Raw genomic sequence first — 27978 nt, 5'->3', positions numbered from 1 at the left:
TAACTATAGTATAAGTGGGATGTGGTAACTGCTCTAGTTAAGGTATAAGCCAAATCTGGTGGTACTGCAGAGGAAGGAGTAATTACTTCTGACTGGCTGAATATGGGTGAGCAATTGACATAAAGCCCTCATGGATGGCATGGAATTTGAATGGAGTCTTGAACTATTTGTACAAATTTGATAGGTGGTAAAGGTGAAAGGATTCCAGGAAGAAGAAACAGCACTAGCAGTGGTTGGAGGTGGGAATGTGTATGGAATGTTTGAAAAAATGGCGAGGAGTCTCTTGTGTTTGGAGTAATGATGTGTCTGTGAGAAGGACAGGAATAGAGGCTAAAAAGGAACTTGGAACCAAATTGTACGGGTCTTGTTTCTTGTTAAGTAATTTTCTCTTTCTTCTGTAGAATTAATCATAGGTTTTTGGGTAGACGAATGACTCTAAGATAGCTGAGTTTCAGAGGAAGAATGGAAGATATATTAAAGGTAGTTGAGGTTGAAGAAGAGGGAGGCAGGGCCAGAAGGGCTTGGAAGGAGGGCGTGATCCCAGAGGCCTGGGGTGGGTCAAGTAAAAGCCCTGTGGATTGTTGATTTGTTCAGAGTTGTGCTGCGGCGTCCTGGCTCCCAATAGATGGTGTTTTCCAATTTTGAACCTTCTTTCTACCTACATCATTTTGGAAGACTATGGAACATGCCTCCCTTCCCTACAGCTGGGACATCAAGTATTTTAGCCTGAATTCTAGAAGAAAGCAAAAGGAGAGAAGAGCTGAATAGTTGTTGAGTGGGCCAAGAGTATCTACACATTTCTTTCACTTTTTGTAGTGGGGATATTGGCTCTCCTACTTTTTGGGATCTTGGTTCATCTTCTTGAAGTAGAACTTGCTGTTGATCTCTTTTTGAGACCCGGCTCAAATGTTTAATAACATTTATCACTCTGTATTGTAATTATATCCAGGCCTGAGGCCAGAAACTATATTTGGGTCATATTTATATCACAAAACACTTAGCCTAATTTTTAGAATATAATCATCTAATAAATGCTTGTTAAATAAAGTAAATTTGATTATGCTTTGCAGTCATCCAGACCTTCCTACTCTCTGCACATGCCAAGCATGTTCCTTCTCAGGATCTTGCTGTGCCTGCTGCCTGGAAGGCTTTAGATCCGGATCTGCAGAGCCCCCTCCTCTCTTTCTCTGGTTTCTGTTTAGATGTCGTTTCATCACCAGTGAGGTGTTCTCTGACAGCACTATATAAAATGCCACCCTCCTCCAGCCCCAGTCTGCAGCCACCCTTCTCCTCTGTTACCCTGTGCTATTTTTCTTTATAGCACCTGCCACCATCTGATGTACATTGACTTGATGATCATCTTTTTACTCCAATTAGAAAGAAATTGTTTGTGACAACAGGAACATTGCTTTGTTGCTTAATTTATCTGCAAGCACTTGGAACAATGATGGACACATAGTAGGCACAAAAAATATTTTCTGAGTGAATGAATGGTGAAAATCAGACCGAAAAGGATAGTAAAGATTCATCTGCAGGTTTGTTTATAGTTTTATGCAAGTGATGGTATTGTTACAACTTTTATAAAATCAAATCATTAATATTGGTCTCAGAAAAATAAAAACAAATTCTATTTTCTATAGATTGTGCCTGTGAAATCTAATTATGGATTAGTATTTGTTTTAAAAATATTTGAATGCCAAGCATATCCAGTCAGAAAACACTTTTATTATCCATGCCAGCTTAATTTTTAAGGCAGTGAAATGGAAGACTGTCATTTCAGCAAGCAACTTATTTTCATTTGTGAGAATGGAATATTTTTGAATATTCTAATTGATTTTTGAGGATGATTTTACAAGAAAATAATCCTTGTTTCTGTACATTGTACATTTGCCTTTAAGACAGAAGAAACTAGAAACAGGCATGGAAATTATTTGTTCTGAGAGGTGCAAGCTTATAACTGACTTGATAAATGTCAGGAGGAGGGTCAGTCAGTCCCAATGTAAAAGGTAAATCCTGGGATACTGAACACTTTAAATAAGACCTGATTTAGAAAGTCATTTCATATGTTTATTTAAAGTTTGCAAAGAGATTCTAGACCGTTTGTCATGAGCTCAAGCCTCTAGTTTATTGTGTTTTACTACAAATTCACTTGGATATTTTTCCAGAAATCTTAAGTCTGTAATTTGGCAGTAAAAAAATTGGTTATCAAATCAATATTATTATATGGCTTTTAGTGTCATAAGAATTCCCTTTTGGAAACCCATAAAACTCATTTTTTCTCACCATAAACTTTATCTGTCACTTTTCTATAAGGTCAGAGTACTAACGTTGGAGGTGATCTGCTCTGGGATAGAGAGCCAACAAAGTGGTAATAAAGTTAAAAAATGCCACATGTTGCTTTCCTGAGATTAGGATTTCTTTTTCGTATCAAGTTTGTCGTAATTTTAGAATAGGAAAAGTTATATAGCGATAGATGTATTATTAGTGTCCCTTTAAAGATAGATGAAGTGATAAGCTTGCTTCTAGTTTGTATATTTGCATATTTCATATTTTAGTATTTTTGTGTTTTCTGGAGGTTAGTTCTTAATTACTTGTATACTTTTACTGGTAGGTTTTTTCTTTCTACATATGTAAGTTAAGCTTTTCAGAATAGATGGTTTTTTGTGTTTTTTTGTGAGTAAGATTGGCTCTGAGCTAACATCTGTACCAATCTTCCTCTGTTTTGTACGTCTGATGCCACCAGAGCGTGGCTTGACGAGCAGTGCTAGGTCCGCACCTGGGATCTGGACCTGTGATCCCCGGCTGCTGAATCAGAGCCTACCAACTTAACCACTAAGCCATCAGGCTGGCCCCCAGAATAGATGGTTTTAAAAATGAAATATGATGAAATTATTGTATTGGAAAACAATTTCAAGAAGAATAGAGTTATTACTTGAAAACGAAGCTTAGTGTTGAAATTGTAAAAAGTACTAGAACTTGGAGGTTCCATTGCAAATGTTTCTCTACTAAGTCTGAGTTGCCACTGTGTTAATATTTATTGAGTATGTATTTACATATTGCACGTATATAAATATAGGAAAAATCTGAGTAGTTATCAGAGGAGACAGTCTTTTAAAATTACAAGATTGTGTCTCTAGTAGTTGACTATCCAATCGGTCCTTTTCTTTCTTTAACATGTGTAACATATGGATGATTATGCAATAACATTTTTTTCTTTCTTAATACAGACACTTTGGAAATTAAGTGTGAAACTTGAAGTTCCTTTCAATTTTATTCCCCCTAGTTCAAGACCCATACCTAATTATTTAAGGCACAAATTAATTTTGTCATTTTACTTGAACTTTAAAACTTTGTTTGTTCTATACTTCCCCATGTTCCTTTTTAAAACTGTAAGTACTAAAATGGTATTTTAGTTTCTAGCACAATCTGTCCAAGTACAGCTCCAGATTCCCTATATATAAATAAAGATCTTGATCTGTTTATAATTATTTAATAACTCAAGTACATATGTGAATTAACTGACTGTTACTGTTATTTCATGCATTAGACAAGCAGTATTTGCAAAACCAAATTATAGTGTTTGTAAATAGCTGTAGTCCCATTAGTTTAACCCTTGCTGATTAGATTTTTAATAACTTTCTTTGTAGCAATAGTAGTTAGAATAATTTGAAAACCACTTGCAAGCTCCTGGAGGGGAGCAAGCCTTCAGTAATTGGGAAATAGTTTGTTATTTCAACCAATTTGTCTTCCTTCTCTAAAGTTAAGAACAATTTATAGTTTCTTTTAATTGCAACTTGAAAATTATTTAATGAAGATAACTTGAAGAATAAAATGAAGCACAAAGAGAAAAACAAAATCACTCATAATTCTACCATAAATGATTATTTATGTCTATCTCTGTGCATGTGGGCTCTCTCATGTTTATATGTTCCTTTCATCTATATTTTTATATATTCGTTTTATGCAGTTATGCAATCATGGAAAAATTTTCCCATGCCAATAAGTGTTTTTCTTCATTATGATTTTTGATCATTAATCATAAGAGATCCCTTTTTATGGATAGTTTGATTGGTTTCAATTTTGGGCAAAGAGTTCAACAAAGATTCTTGACAATTTCCAGGGTTAATTCATAGAAGTGAGATTGTTGAATCAAAAGATATGCACAGTTTTCAAGGTTTTTATATTATGTTCAAATGTGATAGGACATTTTAATACTTCAAAGCAAATCTAGCCTTATGCTTTCATAAAGTTAGTAGCCAACTTCAGGCTGCGTTTTCAGGACTTGAGAAGAGTCTTTTTAAATTCACAGACTGTTCTCATCTACTTTGCAGATGGCTGAAATTTCGCCATCACCTATTGCTTCCTTGCAACATACAAGTACCCCTGGGAGAGGTAACATCTTGGGCTGGCAGGCATTAGCTCTGAACAATGTGAAGGAATTTATCTGATACTTTAAACTTAGTTTTTGGCAAGTAAAGTTTGGAAACAAGGCCAGGAAAGGGACATTAGAACACTGAGCAAGAGGAGTGATAAGGGGAAGCACAGTGTTCCTTTACTTCAATTCTACTAAGATCAACTGAACAACTATTATATGAAATAGAAGATATTATGTACCTAGTTTTAGGAGTTTTTATAATCTCTCTCTACAATGATTCAGGCTGTTTGTTCGCTATGAATGCTAATTAATCCAGTAGAGAGACTTACGGTCCCAGATATGGTGTACATATATGCCAGATAGAGATGCAGGGGTAATTAATTATCTCCTAAGCAACCTTACTCTGTTTGAACACTCTGTTTGCAAAGTGTGAAATTACTTCCTTAAGAGATGATGAGGGTACAGAGTGCGGCTTTGGGTAGTTTGCAAAGAATACTCTGTACTGTGGGGTCTCTCCTTCATTAGACAAAATATTTATATCATTGGAATGTCTCCTTGAAAAACCAGTTAATAAAGAGATAATCGTGAGAGACAAGGCCACTAAATAGATAAAGTCATAGTGCTTGCTCCAATCAGGAAACTGAGCTATTGCTACTTATTTTTTATTCAGTGGAGTCTTGTGTATCAGATCTTATGGGCAAGTCTATGCTTCCCCTGCAGAAACTATGGAGAATAGTAGACCTTCTAGAAATTATACACTGTTGTCTGTTTCTTTACTCAACAGTCTCAATCCTAAATATCTTCAGGATTTTAAAATCCCAGTCTATTATTATCAGACTGACTCTTTTTCTTATAATAGTGGGTAGCTAATAATATGCCCCTTGTGATATTTAAAAATAGTGATACAGCTCTCATTACCACATCTATTAGCCTCAGATTTACTCAGCCTTGGTCTAAACTGAGTTTTGACTTTTTAAAATTTATCATTTACAATTTCTAGACTCCAGTCAGTTTTTCTAGTGTTGGCTTCTTAAACCATCAGCAAATGTCTTAGACTCATTGGCAAATCACAACATTCTTGAAGAATATATGGCAACTAGAAAAAGACCTGCTGCAATAAGTAAATAGAAGAAAATATACTTTTAACTAATCTTACTTCTAGTAGGTTTCTATATTCATGTGGAACTTTGGAGATGAGAAAAATGTCACTAAATATTTTAATTGATACGTCTTTAAAACATGGTTTTATTTATTTGGATCTTAAAGGACAGATTCTAATACTGGATTTACATCACACTTCCTAACACAGTTTAAAAAATCTGTTACTGCAGGGTTATTTTCACTGATATAAAGTGAATATTAAAAAATTAAAGGTGTCTAATATTGATACTAAGGATATCTATTTCTAGCCATGTAGTCCTCTATGGAAATTTCTCTTTCTTCTCCCGTGTTTACCTGATATTCCTTTGCCTCCTGAGCTGCTAGGATTTTGCATTTCTTTTAAGTTGATTTCCCTCACTGATAAATAGATTGAGTTGCGAGATTATGTCCTTTTCATTTTTCACTGGAAGTGAGTAAATCCAGAACTTTATACTTGATGACATTTATTTCAACTCATCAAGGGAATGCCACCCATGTTTGCTTGGTTTGCTACACTTCAAATAGACATTGAGAATGTTTGTGTGTTAGAGTAATCCTGCTATTTCTGTTTCAAAATTAACTGAAAATGTGATATGTACCTCCCACTTGGAGAGGGAAACATCTCAACAATTTTTTATTTGGTCAATGTGAGTTAAGTTCTTAAAAGATGTTAGAGTGAGACTCATTAGCGCCCGTATAGTTAAGAATCTGTGACCCATTTTATTTTATACTTATTTGTTGTGTGTATTTATGTTACCCTGCACAAACCAGGTCTGAGTTAAAATTTGGCATAGAAGCCAATGTAGGGTAGCAAGATAATATTTCTGTCCAATAAAAAATGCCAGTCTAATAATTAAACCAGTTGAATCCTTCCAGGTCATTGACTTGTTTGTGTTAAATTGGCTTTCTTTGTGTTTGTGTTGATTGTCTTTGTGTTAAATTCTTGTAGAGTCCAGTCAGGTCAGAGAAGACAGTTGCGCATGACGTGGAACATGGCCTCTAAACCCCTCAGCAGGACTGTTGGCAGAACTGTTTTCCTTAGACTGAGGGGTGACATTTCAAATACTATAAGATGCCACCGGGTATATTTAGATGGTGATAGAATGTGTGCATCAAGTTCTGTCTGTGAGAATAAATAGTAATTAGTGGTAGTAAGGGCTGATTATTTGTGGTTGATGATAATAAAGGTCTTAGAGGAGTTAGGAAGAAATTTTGTCATGGCTGTTGCTAAAGGGTATTATGGTTTATTGACTGAACCCACATTTATTGAACACCTTCTGTTTGCTAAGTGCTGGGGATATTGCAGTAAGCAAGGAGACCTGGTCACTGTCCTCATGGAACTTAATATCGAATGGAGCACACGGATCTTATATAATCACTCATGTAAAAATAGCCTATAAGTGATAAGTACAAAGAAGTACTACAGATTGTTATGTCAGGGGGACTCAAGACTTTGTTTGATGGTGACTGTAGTAAACTATAAGATAGACTGAACATAGCTATGTGGCTGGCCTCCTACCTTCCTACTACAAATCTTTGTTGTCATATGAATCTTGGATGTTATCTTTCTTCCATCCTAGTTCTTAAGGCTTATTATCCTATCAAAAAGGTGATAGTCTAGATCTGGGGAGTGAAGGATAAGGGTTATGAGGTCAGGGAGGCGTGATTATGCAGGACTCTAGAAGGAATCACAAGAAATCAGAACAAAAGTTTGAGTTTTACCACCCTAACTATATGGTATTCAATTTTGTCTAACTTATACCACTGATGTCCTAGATTTACAAACTATTGGGAGTTATTATTAAATATAATATGCAGTAAATATATTTATCATTTTATAGTGACATTTATATTCCACGTGCATATAAATGTATACTGCAATATGTAAATCATTTGCATATTAATAATATTAAACATTGATATTTCATCCCAAAACTCCAAAGACTAGAAAATGGAAGCATGTTTTACCTGTGTCATACCACGTGCCAGCAGTAATGGGAAGATATGTGAATACGAGGTCAGAAGACCTGGGGTTAAACCGTTGCTCTGTCACTTACTCTGTGATGCCAATATTCTCCATTTCTTCCTCTGTAAAAGAAAAGTGGTTCTTCGATGGCACCAACATTCTTTTCACCTATGATTCCTTTCACCCTTGATTTCACCCTGGCTTCTCTCCTTAGGTATCCATATCCAAATGGGTCAGATATCCCAGTTTTCTCCTCCTGAGCTGATTTGCAGCCCATTTCAGGAAGGTGGAAGGCTTGGAGAAATGCCATCTTGAGAAAGCAAATACATTATTCATCTTGTCAGACTTTTATAAAATGAATAATTGTTGGCAGAAAGTATTTAAAAATGCCTTTTTTCTTCCCTGTTAAATAAAAGCCTAATTACTAAATGTGGAATGGGATCTCCAGATTGATGGTGAGGGAATTGGTTTCTCATCCTACTTCCACTTCTAGTGTTAAACTAGGATGACAATAGATCAAACAATATAAAAAACTGCAGGTGATTTTCAGAATTCATGGATCTCACAGATATTCTCTTAGCCCATGAAACTTGCTTTGGCCTAGAATTCAATTGCCCGTGATGTTTCTTCCATTTCTTTAATCATTGTTACTTCTATTGTATTAGTAGGGTAAGATAACATATCTACATAAAAAAAATTATTATTTCCAATAAATTCTGATTTCTGTGAACAGTAAGAAAAAAGAATCAGTATTTAAAAGAGAATATGATAATATATGTCCAGATATACTAGCTGCTTGATTTAGTTTAGACTTCAGAGATAATGGGAAATCATTGGTAACAAGTATAGTGCTGCCTGACACTCATTTGCTCAGGACCTGTGTTAAGTGAAAGCAGTGTTACTTTAAAGGCAGAATCAATTTCCCATTTCCTCCTGATTTTCAATTCAGCTCTACAAAAGCTTAGTGACATTCACTGTGTGTCAGATCCTGGGATAACTCCCAGGAAAATAGTGGCATGGTCCCCATCCTCCAGATTTTCCCAGGCCCGTGGGGAAGCAAAACATGGAAACAATGAAACAGGTATACTGATACTGTACAGAGAAGGAAGGAAGTCATGTTTAAGAGGACTTCAGGGATGGGTTTCATAGAACTGGTGATTCATGAGCAGAAATTTTAAGAAAAGTTCATTAAGTGAACACAATGAGAAGGCTGACAAAAAAGAGATACAGGTGTGAAGTCATAGAGGTGTAAAATAGCTGTGTGAGTTTGAGTGCTTGGTATGGCCACAGTGCAGCCTGGGGAGGTGGGGGAAGAGGAATCGAAGTGGGAGAAGGGAAAGTAAGGCTGTAGTGAAGAGAGAGGAAGGGGCCAGAGAAGGGCATGTTTAGGGCTTTGGGTTTTGTCCGTAGGTGAGGGAAACATGGAGGGTTTTTGAGCATGTCACTTCATGATCAGATCTGCATTTTGAAAGATGATTTGTGGCTGGCTTATGGAGAATTGCATGGTAGCATGGAGACCTAGTTAGAGGGTAATGCAGTAGTTCAAATGAGTGATGAGAGAATTTTCTGGTGTAACGTTTCCTATTGCTGCATAAATATACTGCACATTTTAAAATGTCAGCAAACTGAAAATATTTTTAGTATTCAGTAGAACTAATTCATTGCTACTTTTATAGTTTGAAATTATTTATGAAATTGATAGCAATGAAAAATAGAAAGAGAGGTAGTATTTTGTTAGTGAAATTAAACCAGTAAACTTCTCACAAAAAATTTCATAGTTATAATTTTGTTGTATAATATGGAATATAACTTTACAAAAATAGGTGATGAATTTTTAATATATATACATCTAGTTATTTGCGGAAATTATGCATATTTGAAAACAAGTGAATGATGTCATAGTGCTGGTACATGTTAAGTATTTGTTGAATTTGCATGTGATACAGAAGATTATAACTAAGACTTTGTCTTAATTCAAGTCATGGAATAAGTGACTGATATTTTGAGGCAGAAAGTTAAATCCCAAATCGAGAAAGAATGAAAATATATGTTAGGGAAAATTAAATAGCCATATATGCATCTAAGATTGTAATTTTGAAAAAAAGCATGTGTTAAAAGATTATTGGAAATCGTATAATTGGAAAAGCACATTTGAAATTAGCTTGCAGTTATCTGACAGACAGTATGGCATATAAATCTTCTTACCAAATCTTGGTTTTGTTGCATAAATCCTCAGTTCTTGGTTACCACAACAGGAATCAAAAGTCAGGATTGGAGAAATTAGAACATCCATAGTCTTGTGGGGGAATAAAATATTGGAATGCTACATCTTTTTCAGTATGAACCCAAGATTTAAAAAGTTTCTATTTAAGTACACACAGTAGTATACAAGTTATCATAAATGTTAGGTTATATGCTCCATAATGGTTGCAAGGTTATTACTCTGCATTCGATGCCAGCTTATATTTCAGTCTTCAGAGATTACACTGAGGCTAGGGGTTAGGATGAATTTTCTATGCCTGATTTTTATAAAAGTTTTTTAAAAGTAACTTTTTCATAAGATCTGTTTATCTTAGTCTCTTCTTTTCCCATATGATAGTTGAATGTAGAGTGATACTTAGAGGAAACTTTTTTTAGCAAAATGTATTTTTACTATGTGTTCATCCTTAATTGGTTCTGTTGGGGAATCAGTGGTGATGTGTTTCAAAGCAGAAATCTTTTCATGCTTATTTTTCACTATTTAATGAGATTTCAGGTATATTTTAACAACTGGGGTTTCCCTGATGAATCATTAAAATAAGTGAGTGGGCTGGAAGGTAATACTAACTTTTCTCAGTACTGCCCTATTTTACTCTGCTGGGTTATTGGTTGCTTTTTAAGTAGAACCTGGGTGTGTTGGAGTTGGTGGGTGGAGGTGCAGAAGGGAAGGACGGGGGAGGGGTCAGTAAGAAAATACCAGGTAAACCTCTGATGACCTATTGGGAAATCCTACTCAAATTTTACTTTCCCCGACTTAAGGCATTAAGTGCTTAAGCTCTCTATTTTTTGCTCTACCAAGCTTAACTTTCCAAATATTGTATATAGGCAAATAGAAATTATATTTTCAGCAATTGATTGACGTTTAGAGTATCAAACCATGTATGGATTAGCCTGTGGAATCAATTTCTCATGTGTGTGGGATTAAAACCGTTAAAACCATCCTCACTGAAACCATACCTTCCTACAACTAATAGCAGTAAGGTGTCTGTGGAATATATTAATACAACAATTCCTCTGATTTAAAATTATTACGTGGTATTTGGTTGGAAAGTTATTTGAATATTATAGGTAACTGAATTGACATCATCTATGAGGGCTAATTATGGGTTTCTAATGTGACAGGTTTAGTTTTAAAAAATCCACATGATGTATTTATACTTAGTACTTCTTTTCAATACATTAATAGCATATTGCAAATTTCCTTTATCTGTACTGTTAAAAAAGCCTCAACAACCACAGCAGTCCTAACTGCTAGAGGAGGTAGACAAAAATGTAGTTCACCTTGAAAATGATCATGGCTCAGGGAATAAAGAAACTGGGTCAAGCTTAAAATAAATGCAGGTACAATGACAAAAAGTTTTAATAAAAATTTAAAAATATTCATAGCATTGGTTTCAGGCTACTTTTGTTCTCCGTGAGATTATCAATGCGTTATTAGTTTTTAATTGAGATGACTCTAATGGTACTTTTTCATTTTGGTCAAAATGTTTATATGAAATACTATTGTGATTTTTTACTTTGTATCCCCTTTTCATCGTAAAAATAAATTTTTGGAAAGGCAGATAATTCTCAGATAGATCATTTTGACCTCTGGTGATCATAAATAGAATCTGAAGTAGTTTAAAATTCCTATGTCATAGCTATCGCTTTGACTTATTTTATATTACCAATTTAATGTTTAGCATTTAGCCATGTATCATTAAATCATAGTATTGATAATGAATTAAACTTTCTTAAAGCTTTAATAGTATAGTAGATTTTCACTTATCTGGTGTCACTGAGGAATAAAATATGCTGAAGAAATGTTTTTTTTAACTGAAGCTTACTTGTTTAAGCAGAAAAACTTTAAAGTTGATAAAAATTTATCTGAAACATTTTATATGCTCCTTTAGGGAGCAAGAATGGATTGGCCATTTACTCTTTTCTTAATATCATAAAATATGTCATTCTAGTGTCATGCAGAAAGGACATGGGCTTTCTGATTGTTATTTGTTCTCCAACGAAAGAAGTTTTTTTGTTGTTTCTTCCTTTTAAAATGCCGCACCCCTAATTCTGAGATATTTAGTTCAGATGTTTCAGGTCTGTGGTGGTACATATGCTAATGCTTTAACAGATTCATAAACCCATGCATCCATGTAAGACGTTTAGTAATGTGTAGGCTCACCCACCAACTTTTGGCAAACACCTGGCCACAGCCTCCTGCCATCAAGGAGACTCTGTCCTTGCTATGGAGGAAGCACTTTCAGTGTTAAGGCCCTGTTACTGCTGCTCCCAAGCAGTCACTCCCTAGTAGCCATTGCCAGTGGTGTAAAATGTCTGTATTCAGCCGATATTGTGAGCATGGGTGGCGTCAGGGTGACCACCTGCAGTTGTCTGGGATTATTGCTCAGATGGGCAAGTACTGTACTTCCTTTATCTTTTAGCAAATTCCAGCGTAACAGCAAAAATCCTTTTTAACAAAGTGTTTTTTTTTTTTCAGCCCCATGCTTGTTTCAAGCACTATTTTCTAAAACAAAATTCAAGCACAGCAAAAGTATTTGAGCTGTTCTTTAATGTGCTGTGATGACATTTGGTTTGAATCTTATATTTAAAAATCAGCTTCTCCTCTTTTGCTTGCACCTAATGGGAATCATCTTTCTTCCAGGTTGTGCTTTAAGAAGACTATAGGGAAGAACACATTTTCTTCTTGCCGCAAGAGTTGCAATACAAGTAAGTGGAGAACTGCCAGGAGATGTCTGTCTCCACAAAACAAGCAGAACAAATTTCCATGAATCAAAGCCACTAAGTATAGTTTTCAGAGATGGTAGGACATAGTTACTCTCCCTAGAAAAATACCCCAAATGCAGGCACACCCATTGGCCACTAGAAAAATGCTCAAGTAAACGCTAGTTCAAACCTGTACATTTCACTCTCCTTACTGAGCTATTAAAGGGGTGGAAATCTACTATAACTATAATCTTTTTTTCCCCTTTTCTATTTTTCGACCTCCCACATGCTTGGTGTTCAGTTCTGCTTACTTAGTATCTTGAATCTCCAGCAGCACCTACACGTACTGCCTCCACAGTAGCTGATGGTCTACAGATAACTCATGATTCAGACCCATAAGAAACATCTGTAAACATATGGCATGATATGTGCTCTAGATTAATCATGGAAAAGGGCAAAGTAGTGAAGAACCAGAAGGCTTTTTTTTCCTTCTAATATTGATGTTGCTTTCTTTGAGGTTATATGAATAAAATATTCTTTAGAGTGGTTTCTATTACTTTCCATCACTTGGGGAACTGTCTTAGGTCATTTTTATAAGAGCCTTTCAGAGACCTTTTAAGTGTATACAGGGCATATACTCCTTAGCATGGTTAGGTCAGAGGAAATAAAGAAAGTAGATATCTGTGATGATCTAGTAAGCAAATTAATGTTAAACAGCCTTTATTCTGTCTTTCTTGAAACCTTTGATATAATTTTAAAAATTGCCTTTTATTGTTCTCTCAGTTGCTTTCTAGAAGTTTCCATCATTTGAGGGATTAATGGCTACTCTTTTGTTAAACTTGGAGGGTGTTTGTTAACTTATTGAACACTACATTAGTAGAGTTGAAGTCTCCAGCTAGCCTGAGAAAATTGAGCCTCTGCATAGCTCAGCCTGTGGGCTTACTTCTTACTCACAAAACCTGTGGGACTCTCAAATTCACATCTGAAATGCAAGCTGCTGATGAGGAATGGGTAACACCCACTGCATTTCAATTGCATGTGTATATCTACCTTTCCCACTGGTCCTTGGTGGATAGGGGGTTGTGATTGAAGATTACTGATTTTAAAATGCCTTTGGATTCGAAGATACCCTTTGTCCTTAAGTAAGGTGATTTATACTAATAATGGGAAGGGGGGAAATACCTTATTACTGTTTGTAAGCTACTGTGTTTCAATTTTATCTTCACAACACACGTCTGAGGTTAGTACTGTTATCCCCATTTTAGAGGAGGTGAAACTGAGTCCTACAAAGTTAGGCAGCTTGTCCAAAGACACAGCTATGAAGTGGCAGGGCTGTGCTTTAAACTCATATCTCCCTGTCCCCAGGGTTCATTCTTTTTCTACCTGAGGAATACTGCTTCTCTATTTTGCAGATAAGAGAAATACGTTTGCATATTTTTCCCAAAAAATGCTCATTGGAAGATTCAGACATCCAAAAATAAGCTTTTTTCACTCAGTCATTTCTTTTTTTTCTTTTTTTTTGAGGAAGATTAGCCCTGAGCTAACATCTGCTGCCAATCCTCCTCTTTTTGCTGAGGAAGACTGGCCCTGAGCTAACATCCGTGCCCACCTTCCTCTACTTTATATGTGGGACGCCTACCACAGCATGGCTTGCCAAGTGGTGCCATGTCTGCACCCGGCATCTGAACCAGCGAACCCAGGGCTGCCGAAGCAGAACATGCGCACTTAACCACTGAGCCACCGGCCTGGCCCCAGTCATTTCTTTTCTGAGAATCATTTGAGACTTTTTGCTTTGAAATGCAATTTAAGTGGGCATTGCTTTGACTGGTCAAGTGGAAGTACTGTTTTGTTAGGAAAGGGAATCATTGGGTTGTTGAGACTGATAATTTTGTGGAACAATGTTATTAAGAAAAGCAATATTCTGTTTAATGAGTGGGTGTTTATTTAAGTCATAAAGGAGAATTCAAACATCTGGAATATTTTTTAAACAATGTAGTGTTTATGTACAGAATGATGTTCTTCCTTCTTACAGGAAATAGCATATAATTTGAAGCGTATATAAAAGTTTTTACATTTCTACATGTATTTTTATTTCACTGAGCACATTAACAAAAATCATATTATTAAAATAAAAAATTGCTTGATAGCCAGTTCTCTGTGATGAAAATTTTGGCATGTCTTTAATAAAACATTGCTGTATTCCTCTGAATGGGTTTGTTGTTTAAAGAAAGGTTGTAGAAGCCTTGCTGGTTCGCAGGCATAGAGCTTTACCCCACTTTTTCAGTCTTTCTTTGGGGATGGGATATTGACAATAGCGGGGAAGTGGTCAAGGTTTGTGCAATGTCTCAAGAAATTGTATTCTAAGATATATAATACTGGAGAATTGAGATTTGAATATGAATATGTGTTTTCTAAATAGAGATTCATTGAGAGCATTGATAGCTCTCAATGCTGCTGAATTTAAAGCTGGAGTAATATGAGAGTTACAGAATCAGAGAATTTCTGGACTGGAAAGAATCTTACAAATGAAGGCTCTTGGAGTGGAAGTCTTAGTTAGGAGATCAGTTCAATGATTGTCCAAGACTAGATAGAGCTTAGGCCAAACCAGTTCTGAGCTTACTGAGTCAGGGTCACAGTTATTCCAACCAGAAAGTGAGTAGTCAAAGCAGGAGAGGGCTTTCAACTTCCTGGAGTAGGAGAGAAAACTGAGTCATTGTGGAAGAAGTCTTAGCGCAAGAGGAAAACAAAAATCAGAAACATAAAGCATCCTTAATTACTCTTATTAACACAAATGATGTAAAAATATTGATTGCAAAAATATAAACCTTGTGTTTTATGAGACAAGCCCGTTTTAAAAATTAATGTGTCTGTAAATTATTTATATTTGCTTTCCGAGGGTAATATTTTAAATTATTTTTATTTAAAAAAATCTTTATACATACACATAGACATATGTTTGAAAAAAAAATACTTTTTGCTTGTTATCTAGAATCTGGGAAGGCTTGAAGGGGCCAATGAGTATTCTCATCATTGAGGCATTCTATGGAGGGTCTCATAAACAGCTGGTGGATCTGCTCCAAGAAGAGTTAGAAGACTGCGTCCTTTATACCCTTCCTGCAAAGAAATGGCATTGGAGAGCACGGACGTCGGCTTTATACTTCTCTCAGAATATTCCCATCAGTGAGCATTACAGGTAATTAGAGCTCTGGCTGCATCTTCAGCCTTTTTTTAATGCACCTGTTATAAAGATGCTGCTTCTCTATTGGCATCGATAAGATTTTCTCCAACTATGGAATCAGTCAGTATGACTCCAGGAGATATTCCTGTAGAGACAGCAGAGCAGCAGAGTACATTTACACTCTGAGGACACCTGGTCGGTAGGAAGGCAGCATCACTTAGAACTTACATGACTTATCTCATTTGTCTTGTGATCTTATCACATGCATGTGTGTAGGTGGGGATGACATTTTTTTTGGCCTGTGATGAGAATTGATCTTGGGCACATTTGTTTTTTATTTTTGGCTTCCATAATTTCAGTGCCTCTTTTAGTGAGTATGCTGTTTTAGTTTAGTTTTTGTATTTTCTCTGTGCTAGGAGCTAAGGTTGAAAAAATTAGAATGGCCTAGGTCTGTGCCCTTACAGGCTTTAAAGACTATTGACGCAGAGATAGACATGCAAGTGCAATGAGAAAATGAAACATGGAGAAGTTCATTTTGAATGTGACAAACTGGAGGTGGTTTTATAGAGGTAGTAACCTTTGGTTAATCTTGAAGGGTGGGTAGATTTTGGGGACACAGACCTCAATTCTGAAGTCTGATTTGTTATGATGTGAGAACTTATAGGCACCTGTTAGAAAGTCTTATGGGACACACTGAAAAGATGGATGAGAAATACTGATTACATTTTTAGGGAGAACAAGTAAAGTAGAATGGAATCCTCTTGAACCTCTCTACCTCTTTATTCTCTATTTGTGTCTACTGCTGAGTGTCTCCAGAATGTTAAATAGAGGAAGATTAGCCTACTGTGGTTTACATATCTGATGTTCTTGCCATTCTGGGCCCTTCTATGTAGGATTGCATTGCTTTAGGCAGGAGTGGGGAGTGCCAGGCTGATAATTATTGGAGTTAGAGCCCACAGGTTATTACAGAAAGGGCACGTTGCAAACTGTAGTGCCCACCTTGACTTCAGCTGCCATACTCACCTGCTGTTTCTAAGATGGAGCAGTCACAAGGGAGACAGCAGCTTAAGATTTCAATATAGGTTGCTGCTCTTAATGGTAATTTGGGGAATTCAGAGAATAACCCTTTTGATGTATGAGAACCATGCTCATCTCTGAGAATTCAGATTGTTGGATGGAATAGCAGTGAGCGCTCAAGTCACATTGCTTGGGATTGTAAAGGTAAAATGCTGTTTTGGGGCATATTGATAATTTTGTATTTTCAAATCTAAAGTGTATTTTTCCGTATATAATTTAATGTTTTATATTCTGATCTAAGTGAATATTATTAATTCACTAATAGTATGAGAAATTTCAATGAATGTTTCGATATAAAAGTTGCAAAGGCAATGATAAGACTATTGCTGTGTTAAAATCTGATTGTTTATAGTTGCTTTCACATCTCATTTAATTGAGTTTCACAGCACCAATTGTATTCTATTACTTAAGGTCAAGTAATCCAGTTGACTTTAATGGCACATTTTCATTTAACATTACTGTTTGATATAATAAATTTCTACAGTGATTTGAACATTGAAAGGAACCATTTCTATATCTACTGTTAGATTTTATTTTGATTATGCAGTTTTTCAGAATGAAATTATTGTATTACAAATATATGTATGTGGATAGCATGTAAACAAACACTTCCCATGGCTTCTCGACTCTCTTTGAGGCCTGAAGCATTTGAGGCTAAACATCACATTGCTTTTGAAGCAGTCTTATTTGGAGGTAGATTTCTGAAAGATGGTGATATAAAGTTTTACTCTCAGATAGGCATAATCTCCAGGTCTGTGATCTTTCAAGGTCAGCCATTTAAGCTGTGTAGTTAACTATATTAATCTAATCATACTTCACTAAAAGATATACAGTATTCCTTCCTTATCTGCAGTTTCGCTTTCCATGGTCAACTGTGGTCTGAAAATATTAAATGGAAAATTCCAGAAATAAGCAATTCATAAGTTTTAAATTGCTCGTGGTTCTTTTTTTTTTTTTCCTTCTTGAGGAAGATTAGCCCTGAGCTAACTACTGCCACTCCTCCTCTTTTTGCTGAGGAAGCCTGGCCCTGAGCTAACATCGTGCCCATCTTCCTCTACTTTATATGTGGGACTCCTACCACAGCATGGCGTGCCAAGCAGTGCCATGTCCGCACCCGGGATCTGAACCAGTGAACCCCCGGCCACCGAGAAGCGGAACGTGTGAACTTAACCACTGCGCCACCGGGCCGCCCCTGCTCGTGGTTCTGAGTAGCATGGTGAAATCTCTCACGATCCCGCTCCATCCTGCCCAGGACATGAATTGTCTCTTTGTCCAGTGTATCCATGCTGTATGTGCTCCCCCCCTGTTAGTCACTTAGTAGCCGTCTCAGTTATTAGATCAACTGTCATGGTATCGCAGTGCTTGTGTTCAAGTAACCCTTATTTTACTTAATAATAGTCCCACAGCCAAGTTTATTATTAGTTATTGTTGTTAATCTCTTACTGTGCCTAATTTATAAATTAACCCTTATCATAGGTAGGTATGTATAGGAAAAATCATGGTATATATAGAGTTTGGTGCTATCTGAAGTTTCAGGCATCCACTGGGGTCTTGGAATGTATCCTCCACTGATAAAAGGGGAGTACTGTACCTCACCATTTAACTTACAACTATATTTGACCAATGGTAACATCTACTCTTTACCAAATAACTTTTCGAATGCTTTTGAAAAAATAGCAGCAGCCTAAAAACTTATAAAGTTAAAAAATGTGCTTACTCAATCCTAGATTGAAATGCAAGAAGAGCTTTTTATTACACAAGAACAATCTGATCTCTGTGGAGACTTTTAAAGATAAGAAAAATTTTTGCTTTGCAGTTACGTACTTTCTTTGTACGTATGGCAAATGAAATTATCAAAATTCATAAAGGTAAAGTGATTAGGCACCAATATTGCCTACTATGCAATATTACTCTGAACAAGTAGGAATGTGTCTGATGAGAAAGACCTTTAATGTAGGTACAAATGTTATTTTTTTCAACTTCTGTACGTGTAGTCATTGTTGTTATAAGCTTGTTATCTGGAAAATATTTTATTAGTAAAAGAATAAATGCTTCAGACTAATTAATCAGTTTGATTCTGCTTTATCTTGACAGTTAAAAGAATACAATCATGATTCACATTTACAGCTGTTTAATTTTATTATAGATTAAAAAAACCTCCGCAGTTATTTTTCTCAAAAGTAGTTGGTAATTATTGTAATTTTTAGGTTTTATTAAAGCTTTGCCTTCTGGAAACTCCACAAAATGCAGAAAAACGTTTCTGAGGATGGTCCTTAAATTTTGTGTTCTGAAATGTATGAGTCATTTGTCCCAGGATCAAGCATTTCTTCTTTCTTAAAATATGCCTAGACTAGGCATCAAAGATGTTTCATTCATTTTCCTTTTGGCAGTATCTTTACTGAACTGAAAAAATCACTGTTACTTAAAATCATTTTTGCCCTCTCAGATGCTTACAATTATATTTTTCACTCCATCTGAGGTATTGTGGCAGATACTGATCATTGACCACTTAACAGCCCTTCTTCCTTGTAGAATCACAATTTTCTTTGGGATGGCTAAGTACTCAGCCCCTGGGGGGTGAAGCATGAATGATTTAAGTCGGTCATGTTGATCCCATTCTACCAAATTTTTGCAGCTTTCCTTGCAGCTAGTGCTAGTCAGTCTCTAGGTTTTGGCAAATTAGATGGAAGTGGATGACTTCTGGGGGTTCTTCCAATAAAGTTTTGGTTTTTTCTTATAAAAGTAGAAAGCCACCTTCTCCTTCCTGCATTTGACTGTAGTTGTGATGGTGCAGCCATGAGGTGACAAAGTGAGCGTGAAATACCTTGGCTGCCAAAAATGGCTGATGGAAGGCTGGAAAGAGTCTGGATTAGACTTCTATTTTCAGCAATGTAGCTACCTAGTCACCTGAAAACCCTCCATCTCTAAAACATCTAGAAATGCTTTGTAAAATATAACAAATTGCCTTTTGAAGTCCATAGCTGAGCAGAGTCAGAGAGGATCTGAAGAGGCATCTGGAAATTAAGAGTGGTAAGCTGGCTTTGAAGCTGTGGTTGCCTAATTTTCATAAAGGGGACTGGTTAGCTAAGTTATATAACATTCCTGAAATGAAATATTGTGGAGCTCTAACCTGAATTAGGAGGCTTTCTGTGTCCTCTTAGGGGAGGCTCTCCAAGGCATATTAAGTGACAAAAAATAAGGTGCCAAACAGTGTTATTAGGTGCTATCTTTAGTATAAAGAAAGGAGATTATAAGAACGAAACAATGGAAGGGTACACAGGAAATGAATAAAAGTAGTTGTCTGAGGATCAGTGTAGCAGACAGAGGCCGCACCCATATCCCTTGACCTTTCCCTTTTGGTGTGCCCTGGCCAACTTCCTGCTACCAGTATCTACAGCTCTTTGCCTGAGGGAGCAGCCGCTCCGCCAGTGCATGGCAGCAGGCTGTGAGCAGCCCTCCACAAATGATCCTCGCCCCGAGATGAGATCATTCTGAAGTGTGTGCAGGAGAGAAATCATTAACAAAGATTCCTAAAATCCCTTCTAAGTCAGGAAATGTAAAAGCATAATTCTAAATAACTGATGAGTCAAAGAAGAAATCATAATGGATGCTAAAAAATAGAACTGAATCATAATGAACATATTGTTTATCACAATGTGGGTTGCATCTAAAGTGACGGTTGCAGCCACATCATCTTTAATAAATTTATTTTTATTATTTTTTTTTGACAGAGATATGCAGGGCCCTCTAAAGCTTGTGGCCCTGGGTAGGACCCTTGTTTCTTGAATCTGGGAGTAGTTCTGGGAAGGAAACAGTAAGAAGAGTGAAAAATAGTGAAATTGAAAGCATATATATAATGGAGATGAACAAACTGAAAGTAGTTATTTTGAAATAATAAAATAGATAAACCACAGGTACAATTGATTTTTTTTAAAGGCACAATTAATTTTTGGAGTGAAAAAATATAACTACAGATATGGCACAGATCAATAAAAAGGAGGAAATGCTCTTAAGAGTTTTATGTTAATACATTTGAAAATTTAGACAAAATGGATAATTTCTTAGAAGAACATAACTTACAAAACCTCACTCAAAATGAAAGGGAAAATCTGAATGGAACCATAATCATTAAAGATGTTGCTGCATTAGCTAAAAATCTCCCCACTAAATGACAGAGCCTGGGTCCCTGTGCAGGGCTGGTTTACTGCACCAGTGCTGTCCTGCCTCTTTCCAAACTGTGTTACACTAGATCCAGTGACTAGTTTCTTAGGTTTTCTGTTTCTTGTAGTCATGCAAGTCCTAATAGGCGTTAATTATCATTATGATACCTTCCACTCCACCCCAACCCCTGACTTTTTGTTTATGTCCAAGGAGGGGCAAGGAAATAGTTGGATAGAAAATGAATTGAATGAAAGTTCAGTTGGGTCAAATAATGCATAAAGTGAAATTAAAGCTTAAGGTGATATTTGATTGTTGATAATTCTATTTTGATTTGCCATTTTCTTTTTTTTTTTTTTAAAGATTGGCACCTAGGCCAACAACTGTTGCCAATCTTCTTTTTTTTTTTTCTGCTTTATTTCCAAAACCCCCCCAGTACATAGTTGTATATCTTAGTTGCAGGTCCTTCTAGTTGTGGGATGCGGGATGCCGCCTCAACATGGCCTGACGAGTGATGCCACATCCACGCCCAGGATCCAAACCCTGGGCCGCCGCAGCGGAGCGCGCGAACTTAATCACTCGGCCACGGAGCTGGCCCCATATTTGCCATTTTCTTTAGCGGTACCATGACTCTGGCTTCTCACTAAGTAGATTCTCTTTCAAGAAGCATGTGATTTTTGTTTTCTTAAATAACTATTCCCTGTAAAACATTGAAGGTAACTTTCTTTGGGAAAATGAACACTTTTAGCTGATAGGAATTACCTGTTTGTTGTTTGTATAAAGGTATGGCTAAACTAGTGGGTATAGGTGAATTAATAAGGAAGGTGTTGGTTTCTCAAACAATTCTTTTATAAATAATGAATTTAATTATCTTGCTTGGCAATTATATCTTGTTTTTAATTGTTTCTTCTTGTTAAATATATAACTTTCTGAATGTTATAATTAATAATAAAACATCTTTTTATTAAAATGTACCTTTCTGAATAGTTTAATACTATTTTAATCATGAAAACACCTTTTTATTAGTGTGCATTGTAGTTGGGAATATAAAAGTAAACAATGACTTAACAAGAATTTGTAGATAAGAGAAGTTTTTGTTAGGCCTACGCAGGGCAGTCGTTTTACATCTCTGTGGGAACCAGAATAAGATTTAATGGGATTAAATAATAGTAATAATAGCTAATATATTGAACACCAACTCTGAGGTAGACATCTACAATCCTGGAAGCTGGATATTGTTTTCCTGGTTTAACAGAAGAGGAATCCAAGGCTTAGAGTCAAGTTACATGCACTGGGTTACACAGCTAATTAGTGGTGGATATGTGATTTGAGTTCAAGTCTGGGTACCTGTAATGGCCATGTACTTGTTTGTTCTTTTTAGGCCCATGCTCTTAGCCCCTCTGCTATCTGAATACTCTGCTGAAGCAGGGTAAAAGAATTAAGTAAATTAAACCTAAATACCTCTTGATCAAAAATGTATTAATAGATTTTACCATTAGAAATGGGGTGGTGCATCTCAGGGTCTTGAGAAGTATTATAGTTCTTGAATCTTGTTGAAGGCTGGAGGCTGGAAGTCAGTAGCCCTTCTAGGTTGGGAATCTGTGATTTTCTCATTTTCCTCAGCGCATTTCTCTTTAGTTTTCAGCCATAGAAGTCACAAGTTATTTAAATTTTCCTCTTTTGAGGTTTTTCCTTAAAATCCAAATAAAATACTACATATGATGCTTTTTAAGAATCATAGGGTAGACTCATGAATAGGCAAGAAACATTCTTTGTTTAGGATGTTCAGTACCTGCGATTCCCAAATTATCCTCAAACTGATAGACTGTGAAGTTCTCTACTTGGTTTATGGATTTGGTCTAGAGGCAGCATTCCGGTATTGCCCAGCTCACTTCTTTCATATCATTACTGTTGTGTGTGCTTCTTGGGGTTTGGCTGATGTTCCAACACTGTATAAATAATATTGTCATTAGGTACAGTGTATCATCCTATAGTCTCACCAATACCTGACTGCTCCGTTTGTGAGAATTGGATAAGTTTCCGCGTCACTTTGCCCAGCCAACCAGTTTCCCTATCCTGTAGTGCCTAATTGTGGGATTCTCTTTGGGTTTGTTTTCCTACCAAGCTGCTCTCCTGTCTAGGCAGTACATACAGCAGCTTTCCAGTATTTGTACAGCCCTTAGGGTTTTGTCCATAATATTTCATCGTAGTGAAGTCTCCTCTGATTGACAGTAGCGTTCAGTTTAGCCATCTGGACTTTATGTTGAAAACCACATAACCGACCACAACACTACAGAAGTAGAATACTACAAACCAAATAACTAACCATTCAGTCAGTCTCTCCCTTTCTCTCTTTCCTCTCTCTCAGTCTCTTCTCTCTCATACGCACACACATGCACATGTACATGAATGACTAACCTTTAAATTACTCTAACAGATTCTTCATTGCAAAACTGGAAATTAAGCCTGTCACCATGCTTCCTAAAGGGTGGTTTCCAGACTTTGTCTTATCCACTAACCTTTGCGTTTCTTTGTCAGTGCTCTCAAGAAGTAAAATAGTCCAGTAGCAGGAAGAAGAAAAAGAAAAGTTTTCTTGTTGTGTCGTTTGTAGTGTATTCTCACCATAAGCTACTAATTCAAAAGTGTTTGTACAGTTGGCACGTACTGTGAACTCACTGCTTCCGAGGAGTTAAGCACGGCAGTGCAACTTCAAGTGTGTGTCTTTAATATCTCTTCTAGCATATTTAAAAAATAAAATAAATATCACATTTAAGATTTTATACAGCCCCCAGGACATGGTTCGTATGGATATGAGCCATTATTTCTAACAGACTCTGCACCTTAAAGACCTCTAGGGTAAATCTCTTATATCTTTGAAATTTTACAACTATATTTTAAAAGACAAACTAGATGTTTATTACACTTTTACAGAGGAGAGAAAAATCATTATTTTTAATGAATGAAATGGAAAAGGCAAAAAAACCCCAAACACCCCCAAATGGATGGAAAATGTGCTATTGCGTACAAGAACTCTTGCTGCAGAGCAAGGACCTTCATAATTTTGCTTTTAGAACTAACATGCTTATTTTTGATATAATAATCGAAACTGTGAGTCTGATCTTAGAGTGTTTCTATTCTAGTTGGTTTTAGGTGTTGTGTGTCTTCATCATGGTTTGTCTCCATAGCATGGAAAAAACCTTTAGAAAATGAAAGCTGTTTTCATTGTAATTCCATTGCCAACATTTGTTTGTTTATTTGAGAAAGTTTGTCTGCTTTTATTTAGGTCTTAATCAATGAAAAAATGTTTGCTTTTGGAGCTGTGTAGAGTGTGCACTGCTCTTAGCATCTGATTTACTCTATTTGGGGCCTCTAAAGCCATGGTGCAGATACTCTGTTACCCTTGCCTTCTCTTTTGTCTCCCCTCTTAGGGAACCTCTCATGCTCGCCTATTCTCTTGGGGTCAAATTTGGCCTGCTAGCCACCTTTGGACACATTGTCCTGTCCATTAAATGCCTATTCTTGTCCATCCTTCCTTTGTGTATACTCCTCTGTGGTTCATTCATGTGATGGGCCTTCTGGTCGCATGACCAGCCAGCCCACAGAGATAACTGCAGGCGTAAGGCAGAAACTGAATCAGTCCCAGTGCTCACAAAAGAGCTTTCATGTCTGTTTCATTCTTCTGTCTTTCTAAAGAACATAATCCTGTATTTTAGCAAATGTCTTCCTAAACAGTCTCTCCTATATTTCTCTTTGTTCACCATCTTATGCTGATAATAAAAATTTAACACTCCCCCTTTTTAGGAGAAACTCCTGGAGAGAAGGCTGAGGAGTAGGATGGTTTGGCCCAAATCTCCCCACAGATTAGTTACCTTTTGGCTCTTTTCTAAGCTTTTTTTTTTTTTTCATCAGAATTCAGAGCTTTTATATTAAGAGCCAGTGCCCATGCTATCACTGCTAATAAAAGCCAAACTTGACAAACATGGACATACAGTGCTGGCACATAGTAACCATTTGGTAAACTCTTTGTTGATTGAAAGAAAGCTTAGTGCCTATATCCATTTGCTAACACTTGTAGCCTTGATTAAATAATCCCCGATTTAAAACCATCAGTGACTTCCCATTGCTTATGTAAAAGTCCAGATGACACACGGCTTCCCGGGCCCTGCCTACCTCTGCAACCTCATCTCCCACCCCTGTCATTTCATTAATCTGCTGTAGTAGCAGCACTGGCCTCATTCACTCCCTCTGAAATGTCAAGCTCTTTCCTGCCTCAGGTCCTGTTGCTGCTTGCTGGTCCTTCAACCTGCAGCACTAACCCAGGCCCCCTCCCCAAACTCTCTGCTTATTTTTTTCCCATCCTTTAAGTGTCAGCTACCCTCTCAGAGAGGCCATCCCTGACCACCCTATCTAAAACAAGCTGTCTATTTCATCATCCTTTTGCCGCCCTCTCTAATAACGTTGTATATAATTTGTAATTATTTTCTTTGTTTGATTTTTTCTTTTTTTCATTATACTGTAAGTTCCCTGATAAGAAGGGTCAAACTTGTCTTATTTACCATTTTTATCCCCACTACCTGGTATGCTGCCTAGCAGATAGTAGTTGTTGAGTAGATATGTTTGAATGAATGATTTCTTATCTGTGGTTTTGAAAATGCAAACAAAATATGGGTGTAATTGGCTTTACTAATTTGCTTATTATTTTCTGCTATGGGCGCTACGAGTGTCCTGTGTCTAGGGATATTATCTCTTCCACACAGAAACTACTGAGAGATATTTAAAGGCCTGTGTTACTCAGTTTTATGGGATTAAACTAAAGAATTCCATACACATTTACTCACTTATTTTTATGGGTTATATTAATCATACTCTGAAATCAGTCATCATCCATTATGTAAATTTTGATAAAAGAAAATATAATTTTCTGGAATTTCCCCTGTATAAAAAGTGTTTTTAGAAAAAATATGTTTCTTAATTCAGGAAACTTTATAGAATCTTGGGTGTACCTGTGATATTTTGTAAAATTTCACATGATTGTATTTTAAGGCTTTTTAGTTTTGGCAGTGGCCACCCAGGAACAGTGGCCTTTTAATTTATGGTGCAGAGGCCATATGATGAATGAGAGATTAGGATTTGGCCCAAAGAGGTGTTTTACTTGACCACCGCAATTATTTAAGCATTTTTTATTTTTAATGCTTTTAGACATCTAGACATTCTTTGTTTGGTCCCAAACACAACTAGTTGCCGTTGTTTTATACCAGTCTGCTTCTCACATTTATGTACTTAACTGCCTCATTTACGGCTTTGTGTTGTAGCCTTTGGTTTAGTATGTGTCCAAGAGTGAATCTTCAAATGAGCTTTAATAAAATATATTTAAATGTGTGTGTGTGTGTGTATATATATATATATGTATATATATATATATAAGAGTTTATTAAAAATCACTTGTGTTTGAAAGAAACAACATACTATAGTAGAGAAATCAGCAGTTCTGGATTCTAATCCCAGCTCTGCCATAAATTAATTGTTTGGCTTTGGAAAAGTCACTTTTTAACCTTAGAGTCTCAGTTTTTTCATCTGTAACTGAAGGTTTGGTTTTGTCGTTTGAGTTCTATGATGTCATGAACAAGGAGTTAAAGTCAAGATCAAGATTTAAGGAATTCTAACACAAAAGACAAGTTCGTCCTGTCTCTCACTCAACTTTGTCATCAACTGCTGCCTCATTGTACACAGGAATTATTTCATCATCTTATTTGTATATCTCCTTGAATATTTAACTTTTATTTTTAGAGTTGGAGACGTTAGGGGAATAATTCTTCCCAGTAGTGCTTCTGTCTTTTAGGTTGCTCTGTTACTTGTTTGGATCTCCTGTTCCAGCCTCACCATTTCATGATTAGTTGCCTTTTCAAAGAGAAGATGTTTGACCTTCATGTTAACTGTCTCTGCAGGGCGTGGGACATAGGACATGTACACTAAATACCGAAGATGTTACTGTAGGACTCACACAGAATAGTCAGTACTGCAGAGACGGCAGCCTTCACTAAAGAAGTACAGAAGAGAGAGGTTAACTCTCATTCAGGAAATTTTCAGGTAGACCTGAGAGGACATTGGAGATTTTGATAGTTGGAGATGAAATGGAAGAGTGCTGTAGGAGAAGGAAGTATTGTGAACAAAGGTATTAATGCAGGAAAAATTGTGAAATCTTTGTTGAGCATGAACATATTCTGAGTTACGAGGAGTCATAGGACATCACGTTGAGATGATAAGGCAGATTTTGTGTAGTTCATGTGCATTCTTGAATTCAGGGTTAAGAATTTGGGGAGCTTTTGCTTTAGGTTATGGGTATCCTTTGAAGGCTTTATTATTCAAGACCCTATTAGTTGCACATGATGGAAACCCAATTCAAAATCACTTAAACGTAGAGGAAAATGTATTGGGTCACATACTGAAAGTCCCAGAGTGGCTGACTCCAGGCAAAGCTGGATCCAGTGGTTCACAGATATCATTAGACATTTTGTTTTCTTGATTCTACTTTCCTCTGGTTTGGCTGTATCCAGAGCCCACTCTCTCCATATGGACCTCTCCCAGAGCTAAGTTTATATCCCACAAGCTTAGGTACCTATCTGAAAGAGAGTACCTCTCTCTTGGCAGTTCTCACAAAAGTCCAGATTGATTGAAAGGACTTTTTTTTAATCATGTGATCTTTGAACTTGTTACTGTGGCAAAAGGCATCTAATATCATGATTGGCCAGGCCTGGGTCACATGACCACTTTAGCATCAGGAAGTGGGGTCAGTGCCATCCAAACCATATAAACTGAGTACAGGAGAGGAAAAGGAAAATTATGTCGCTATTATTTGAAGAAGCGGAGACAATGTTTTGCAGGCGAAAATTTGGTAAATACTACAGTCAAGCTGAGAGTGAGGTGAGGAAAAATGTGCATAGGACGATTATTACAGCAATACAGGCTGGAGACCATAGATAAGGGTAAAGATGGTCATTGGATTCTAAACATCTAATGGGAAATAATGAGATTCTGAATGACAACAATGATAGTAGGAATGGAAAATAGTAAAGGAATTAGAAATATGAATGAAATTTGTGTTGTTTGCATTTTACTGGT

General features: G+C 36.5%; 1 protein-coding gene across 43 annotated transcripts in view; it reads left to right on the top strand.

The window, feature by feature from the left end:
• The window catches only part of GTDC1 (glycosyltransferase like domain containing 1), a 424168-nt gene that overhangs the window by 112510 nt on the left and 283680 nt on the right, over positions 1-27978 (top strand). For 42 of the 43 annotated variants that reach the window (XR_011502793.1, XR_011502792.1, XR_011502788.1 and 39 more), the window contains 2 exons: positions 12385-12449; positions 15436-15639. The exons of the other annotated variant lie outside the window; for it this stretch is intronic. Coding sequence is in view for 31 of the 42 variants with exons in the window: in XM_070507641.1 (XP_070363742.1) it covers positions 15461-15639 (179 nt within the window). In the remaining 11 variants the exon portion in view is untranslated. The remainder of the gene's footprint in view (positions 1-12384; positions 12450-15435; positions 15640-27978) is intronic. 43 annotated transcript variants of the gene reach the window in all.

This window comes from Equus asinus, chromosome 4, assembly GCF_041296235.1.
Source record: "Equus asinus isolate D_3611 breed Donkey chromosome 4, EquAss-T2T_v2, whole genome shotgun sequence".
NCBI lineage: Eukaryota > Metazoa > Chordata > Mammalia > Perissodactyla > Equidae > Equus > Equus asinus.
Note: the sequence above shows the minus strand (reverse complement) of the source record. Positions and strands in the feature narration are given on the sequence as shown.